Source organism: Diplotaxodon limnothrissa, linkage group LG3 (assembly GCF_057381915.1).
Source record: "Diplotaxodon limnothrissa isolate DT_005_m linkage group LG3, D_limnothrissa_male_GT1.1, whole genome shotgun sequence".
Lineage (NCBI taxonomy): Eukaryota > Metazoa > Chordata > Actinopteri > Cichliformes > Cichlidae > Diplotaxodon > Diplotaxodon limnothrissa.
In genome coordinates, this window is record NC_140598.1 from 10089616 (window position 1) to 10097815 (window position 8200).

Sequence of the window (8200 nt, forward strand, 5' to 3'; positions counted from 1 at the left end):
TCTTACATCCTTACAGAAACTGTGACTCCTTCACAATGTCAGGTAAATGTCAACTCATGTTGAATAATCAACCAATCAAGCCTTTTATTATCACATGCAATGTTACACGTACAACTGCAATGAAAATTTCACCCCCTTCTGACCATACATATATTGCTTAAACATCTCATTGGGAAAACAGGTCGGAAACAGTTAGGAAGGTCAGAAAACAATTTAATTAATAGATGAGGGGAGAGGAGGAGAAAAAAGAACTACAACCAGACAAAGCTCCTAGAAGACTGAAATGGATGATGGTTGCAGCATGCAAAAAGAAAATGATATCTGTTGACTACAGCATATGCTTTCTCACAGATTACCTTGTGGGAGTAGCTGGACCAAACTCTATTGGTATTTCAAGTTTGAAATCCCTGTTTGACCAGACAAACATTTCAGATGAGGTACCTCTTGACATAAAAATCCTTTTATGTTGTCATAAAACTAATGTTAAATTCTGCTTTAAATACACTCCATTGTACAATTTACTTAATGAATCGTATTCCTTAGTTCTGTTTTTATTTATATGTATTTATTTATTTGTTTTATAAGGTAATAGATGGCCTAATCTATTTGCAGTGTGAGGTATGTTGAAAAGCTGTTTTGATCATAATGACATAGCATGTTTACGTTTTTTGTAATGTATTTGAAAACATAGGTGTATTTATGTTATTTTTGTAAAATTTCCCTCACATTTATCCAATACCAAGCCAAATCACAGGAAAAATTTTGGATGGGTCCACAAGAGCACAAAGTGCATACTTTTTGAAGGTATGACTTGGACTGTGGTAACTACACTCAACAAAAATATAAACGCAACACCTTTGTTACTGCTCCCATTCCCCATGGGATGGACGTAGAGACCTAAAATTCATTCCAGATACACAATATAACCATCCCTCCCAAACAGTGGTCACAAATCAGTCCAAATGTGTGGTAGTGGGCACATCTGCTATATTGAGATAATCCATCCCACCTCACAGGTGTGCCACATCAGGATGCTGATCTGACATCATGAGTAGTGCACAGGTGTACCTCAGACTGCCCACAACAAAAGGCCACCCTGGAATGTGCAGTTTTTTGCGCTATTGGGGGTCTGGGGACCCAGAACCGGTCAGTATCTGGTGTGACCACCATTTGCCTCATGCAGTGCAACACATCGTCGCATGGAGTCTATCAGATTGTCAATTGTGGCCTGTGGAATGTTGGTCCACTCCACTTCAATGGCTGTGCGAGGTTGTTGGATATTCGTGGGAACTGGTACACGCTGTCGTATACGCCGGTCAAGCACATCCCGAACATGCTCAATGGGTGACATGTCCGGTGAGTATGCTGGCCATGCAAGAACTGGGACATTCTCAGCTGCCATCTGCCCTGAACAATGTGAACCATGATTCATCCGTGAAGCGCACACCTCTCCAACGTGCCAGACGCCATCGAATGTGAGCATTTGCCCACACAAGTCTGTTACGGCGACGAGCTGGAGTCAGGTCAAGACCTGGAATGAATTTTAGGTCTCTACGTCCATCCCATGGGGAATGGGAGCAGTAACAAAGGTGTTGCGTTTATATTTTTGTTGAGTGTATGTTCTTATCACAAAGGGTTTATAAGTTGCCACTATAAACAAACAGCATTTTCCAAAATTGAAGCCTTGTCAGAAGAACCTGAAAAATACCTTTCTGAAACCTTTTCTGTGTAAAGACTTGCTCAAAAGCAATGCACACAGATTAAAACATTTCTGTCTTGGCCAACTGATAAAGAACACCAAAAATTGAGTGGTGCGTGTTGAGTCTGTGGTCTTGATTTGTTTCGTACACACTATAGAACTTAATTAATGTAAACAAAAAATGACACTTTCTATATGTTTGTGTATCTGCAGAATTAATTACAAGTCTCACCTGACAAGCTTTCGCAGTTTTGCAGTGTCATTCTTGACAGAAAAACATACTTGTCACATTCGTTTTATTTCCAGAAAAACATCTTTCAGATGTATGAGAAATTGATTGGAGCCTGTCTGGAAAACGGCAGCCACTGGACCTTGTTTGTAAGTTGTGTGGAGCAGGGAAATTATTTTACTGCTATTGTTAAATAATTGTCATCATTACCATTGCATTAATAATATAATCTGGAGTTTATATTGCATTCAGGGGTTGAACAGTGTGTGTCTTTCAGAAAGGCTAAAAGTAACAGGACAGGAAACAGGCTTGGAGAGTTTTGCAGAAGTGAAAGTTATTTTGAGCAGCAGGCTAAAACGAGGCTTTAACAATGTAACAGATAGCTTTAAGAAGGCCTTAAGATGTTATGCATACAGTTATTATGTTGACCTTGTATTTCAGGTGCAGTTATGACTATTTTATACACAATGCATATCTGTGCTTATTAAAGAGTTGGAGCTCGGTCAATTAATTGGGGGTCGGAAGCTTTGTTCGGCGCGATGTTCGGACAATCTATTGTGCAAGTGACTTGGAGCCATAGAAGGAATTGCAATACATGCTTACAAAACACTTATATATCAGATCATTTTATATTAAGGTTTTAGTAGAGGTTCTTGGTTAAAACATTTATTTAGTAGAAGACATACATATAGTCTCAGTGAGCCTCTGGTCTGGTGAAAAGTCAGAAGTGCAACAGGTGAATTGAGAAAGAGCATGTGAGGTCGTGACACACACACATGAGTTAAATTTATTTAGAGGAGAGATTAGTCATGTCTGGTTGTAACTGCAAAAGTGTCTCGGTAAAAGAGGAACCGTCCTTGTTGTCTCGGCAAGAAAGAGGAACAATTTACTTTAAGACAAGAACGGAAAGTACCAGCCATGAAAATAGAAGATGATCTTCTGGGGTAAAAGCCATTGTGGTGTTGATCTGATCTATGTATAAAATGTATCTGTGACGCATGAAGGGGCGTCAGTAAATCAAACCCTGATGCTATAAAATATCTGTTTATGCTTTGATTAAGTCGGAGATCACTTGCTGTCGGCGTACAGAGTGTTCTTCCCACACGTGTGTAGTCATTAAAATCATTGTTTGACCAAGACCTTCTGGACCATGGGTGGTTTTTACTCTCCTTCCTCAATTTTGAACCTTAACAGTTGCACAGATTTTGCACTCTCTCTAGTGCATGATACTTTTCGGTGTCCCTCATTAGGAAAGCTCAAGGCCCAAGCCTACCATATCCATCTTTTTACAAAACAGTTTTGTGACATACCCAAGAGGACCATAGTCTATATGAATTCATTTGGAGAGTCGGAGGTCAGAAAAAGTGCGGTGTTGAAAAACTGGAGGTAATTAATTAACATATTTAACATAACATATTTAATTTAATTGAAATCATTACCGAACGTGGTTATTGATTTCTCTATTTATTTGTAATAACTGCGATCTCTCAGCTCATTTGCTTCAGCAAGAGGCTGCACTGGAGAGTGGACCTTGTCACATGTGAGCCACCCACATCAAGAGGATGGGAACTCATGTGGAGTGCATGTCATAATGGTACTGAAAACTAGCTTTAACCTATATAAGTAATGTTTACATTTTTGCCTATTTGGTTTTTAAAGCCTTAGAGGCAGGATGGTAAAATCTCAATTTTTTTTGTAGATTGAACCATTTCAGCAGTAATGCTTTCCTTTGGTTGCTCTGTTTTTTTTTTCTTGGGGGAGGGGGGGGGGGGGGTGTTAAAAAACCCATTTCTTTGTTAATCTAATTTTTTTTCTTATTTTTTTTTTTCTTCGTCAATTATTAGTTTGCCCAATCTCTCATTGACGGTAAAACACAAGTGGAGGAGTACAACACTGAAATCACAAAGCTCAGGTCCCGACTTTGCCACTACTTATTTTCCTCAATAGGTAAAGATAAAATTAGCTGCCTTCTTTTTCTCTAACATTGGAAAATGTAACTTGTACTTAAACAAATTATATTTTGCAGATCAAACTAGGAAGTGCAGTCAGTGCTGGTGTGTGATTGCAGCCAAAGACCGGGTACGCTATGACATGTCCTTAGCCATATAGATTGTTTATATAATGGACTTTGTTCATTTGTTTTTTGTTTGTTTATTTCTTTTTTTTTTTTAATTCACAGGTGCAGTGCCAGAAATGTGGTGCATACAAGCACATGCGTTGTTCAAAGTCTGTTTGTGGCATCTGTATCTTCTGTGAGAGTAAGTCACAATATAACTAAACAATGTCCAAAAATGTTTAAAGTGAAAGATTTTTCGTAATTTTGCCTTTGCACACCAGGACTGTGTAATTAAAGTGGACGTTTCAAGATCCAGTTTTTACACAAAACTATTTTAGACATAACTGTGTCGTATTGTGGGGATTTCCCTTCACAATTAAATTGATATAGTGCTGTTTATATCATTCTTCTTTATGTAACAGCACAGTGCAGCACAGCAGAGGGAAAGGAGTTGTGCAGCATAGTAGGTGGCTATACAGGAGGAGCAATAGAAGTAGCCAGCGAAGAATGTCATCAGGGAAAGCATCAGGCAGTGACTGACAAAGGAAAAGTTCCTAAGGGAGAGAACATCTGCAGCAAATCGACAAGTAACAGTGAGATAGGAAGACTGACAGTCAGAGATGAAGGAAGACTGACAGTCAGAGATGAAGGAAGACTGACAGTCAGAGATGAAGGTACACAGACTGAAGACAAAGAAAAAGAAACAGAAGTATACGGCACAAGTCTGAGTACAGATAATGCTGCTGATGATGATGTTGACAGGATCGATGCAGATACAGAATTCCAAACTGATTCAGAAGGAACTAGTACAGTTTACAGAGTGCATGGTCGCTTATCTGTACCAAGCTCAAAAAAGAAAACCTACACAATAACAGAAGACAAGATCAAGCACAGAATCAACACAGAGAACATGTCAGTTCAGGTTTTCAGAGGTTTGATTGGGGTAGGTATACATTTCGTGATTTTGATGTCACCTGAAATAAATCCGGGTTACTCGTATCAATGAAGTGACAATGTGGCTGGAAATTGTGCATTTGCTGCAACATATACACAATTACACCATGTAAACAAAAGCATTTAACTTTGTGCGTGTGTGTGTGTCTCTCTCTGCTCTTTTGGTGTTTGCACTTTTTCTTTTTTAGGGCCGTAAAGCCAAACTGCCCGCAATGATTCTTGACAGGCCTAAGAAGGCCAAAACTAAAGTAACGGCCTCCTGAGTGAAGAGGAGGCTGGGGGAGCTAGCCCTCGGGTTTGCCGGAAGATTGGCCTGCGATGTCACAACAGACATGGTCTGTAAAGGCATCGACCATTCAAGTGCTGATATGACAAAGTAAGTTAGTAAAACAATATGAAAGTTGTATCTTTTTTGGTATTATTTGTCATTTCCCCGTATTTGGGTTATTGGTGTAACATTGTTAATCTTACTTTCTAATAACAGACAGACCCTTCGCAAAATCCAACACAACCTTAAACATGAACTGACTGATTCCTCAACTTTCAGTTTGCTGACACACACCTTTGGCCCTGCTGCACTGGATTCTGTCATTTCGTTCCTGTGTGGAAAACTTGATCTTGTCTCTTAAATAATGAAACCTTTTGTGACTTTTGTTTGTTCTGTAAATCAGAATCTTGAAAATTGTTCATTGTTGTTCTAAGTTTGTGTTAACTATTTGGCAAAAATGATTGGTTCCTAATCCAAACAGCATAATGACTGTTCTAACACATATCTTAAAAATGCTACACAGAAAGAAAATTATCACATATGTTTCAATATGAATGTAATTGTGTCACACTCGGTTTGTAGTAGCTTTCCTGTTTTATTTTCAGTTTTGGTATGTTTACACTGTTGTCATTTTTATTTCCCTTGTGTTCGTCTTCCCTTATTAGTTTTACTGTATTTAATTAGTCTGATTTAATAACTTATAATTATTTACTTTCCAGTGTTTATATATGCTCCTCGTTTGGATTATTGTTTGTTTGAGTTCTGCCTGTCTTTTCTATTAAAGATTTGGACTTTCGGACTATTAGTGGACCTCGTAGGTTTTTATTCTGTGCAATTGGTAATTGACTGGGTTTAATTTAGTGGCCTGGAAAACAGGCCCCAGGGATCTGGTCATTTTAACCCCCTAAGACCCGAAATCTTCCATGGCATGCATTTTTAATTTCTCTTTGATATTTGGGCCAATTGGAACCCGATGAATGTAAAAACAAAGAGTTACCAGATTTTTTATTTTTTTTTCTGAGAAAAATGAGAGCCACATATGAGGACATTCATTTGAAATTTCGACAGAACAGTTGCATAATAAAGTCCTCGTAACTGTATATCAGGCACTTGTTGATCAAGATTTAGTATTTTGGTCTAAATAACCCAAAATGTGATGTCCACATATGTGGACGCCAGGTCCTAGGAGGTTAAAGGCTGGAGTAAAATGTTAGAGCTATTTATACCTATGTAAACTTTTATACACTGGTTTTTACCTGTCTTGTTTCAGAAAGGTTTAAAAGGGTAATGTACACAGTTTATTTGTTTATTTATTTATTTGTTTGAATTCAACATATTTTATTAATGTAATTGAGCTTGAACACAGAAAAAACTGAATCAAATAATCATAAAATCAAATCACTTGCACTATACTGAAGTTTAATCTGCTCTGAGCTAATGCCGGTTTCCAACACTAATGATCGGGTGAAGGAGAGAGATGAGGGTGTGCACGGCCACTGGTGCTCTTATCCCTGTTCTTTGTGATACAATCCAACAGGAAAGCAGTCAAACCCTTGGACATTAGCCAAGTTAACGTTCACAAATATATACACGCAGAGGAACTCTGAGCCCCAATGTCAGCATTAGCACAAACATGCCACTTCATACCAAATCTCAGTGTGAGGTCAGGTATTAGTCTCATTCCATTATTCTGGCTATATTTTCTTACTCATCATTACTATTAAACTTACACTTAAGACTAACTATTAACAAAATCACACCCCAATAACTCTGTTATTACACTTTGTATTTAATCATAAAAGGGCTGGATGTTGAAACCTTTTACTTCTATTTTGTATGAGCCAGGATTCTCAACAGCTGATACTCTGTCCAAAAAGTGACAGATATCGTTTTATGGAGCAAAAAACTTAAGAGCGCATATTTTATAAATAATACCAACAATTACAAATGCAGACCTTTAATAGTAATAAGTAATCCTTTATTTATAATTGTTACGTTCCCCCCGAAGGGGTCTAGGCATGCGAGTGAGGGGACCAGTAACAAATGAGTCCAGAACAGAATGAAAGGAAAACAGGTGTTTTTAGTAAATAAAATAGTCTTTATTATAGACAATCTTAACATAAAGAGCCGGCAACACCGTTTTACCAATAACACTTGGAAAAGGGAAAAAAAGAACACAACAACCAAACAAAAACTCCACACCACGAGGAGGCACTTCCAGGGGCCCACAAGCTCATCCTGTCACTAACAGCAGCTGGCTTTACTGCTGCCAAGGCCCACAAGCCCACACCACTCACGTAAAGCAGCTATACTGTTTCCACACTTCAGGCAGGCTAACTACACACCAAGAACACCCCACCCTGCTCACAGCTCATCCCCAGCTTATATGACCTCAGAGAGGTGATTGCTGACTGGGCCCAGGTGGTAAATAAGTCCAATGAGCAGCAGCTGTGTCCTGGGGAGAGAGAAGAGCAAGAGAGGAGGAGGCGGAGAAAAACACCACGCCCACACAAGGGCAGTATCAGGAGGCCCAGCTAGGGCCGTAACAATAATACATAGCAATATAAAAATAGTAACATATGAAAATATTACAATGGGCACAGATGAATTTGTATCAAAAACAGCAACCAAGCCAAAGTAATGAATAACACACATAAATAACTGCTTGAGAGAGCAAATAATTTCTTTTCATCTGTTCCTTGGCAGAAAGTAAAGACAGCTATTCAGCTTTAGGTTTCAATAAACAGAAGTAATGGATGCAGTCCCTTTGAAATGTCTACACAAAAGTCTACTTGTGCATATACTTAGCTTTAACTCTTCTCTTTTTTGTTTTGTATTCCAAAAGGTTTTCATTTTCTCCAGAGGATGTCTCTCTTTCAGTGGTTATCGACTGTTCACATTCATTTTCACAGACTGTTGGAATGTCGATGCTGGCCGAATGTTTCTTGCTAGAATGCAATGGCCTAATTTTGCATGCATTATCTGTCGTCTTTA

At 38.5% G+C, this 8200-nt stretch overlaps 1 protein-coding gene across 1 annotated transcript; it reads left to right on the top strand.

The window, feature by feature from the left end:
- The first annotated feature begins 3243 nt into the window (after positions 1-3243).
- Positions 3244-5041, top strand: LOC146634400 (uncharacterized). The gene is made up of 6 exons (XM_085377673.1): positions 3244-3314; positions 3420-3522; positions 3773-3875; positions 3955-4007; positions 4108-4186; positions 4407-5041. The coding sequence occupies exons 1-6, from the start codon at positions 3259-3261 to the stop codon at positions 4988-4990; spliced, it is 978 nt and encodes a 325-aa protein (XP_085233799.1). The 5' UTR covers positions 3244-3258; the 3' UTR covers positions 4991-5041.
- Positions 5042-8200: the final 3159 nt, after the last annotated feature.

Coding starts and splice junctions, on each gene's coding strand:
- LOC146634400 (XM_085377673.1), top strand. CDS start 3,259: ATGAATTCATTTGGAGAGTCGGAGGTCAGAAAAAGTGCGGTGTTGAAA. Junction 3,315..3,419: donor GCGGTGTTGAAAAACTGGAG/GTAATTAATTAA, acceptor GCGATCTCTCAG/CTCATTTGCTTCAGCAAGAG. Junction 4,187..4,406: donor CATCTGTATCTTCTGTGAGA/GTAAGTCACAAT, acceptor TTTATGTAACAG/CACAGTGCAGCACAGCAGAG.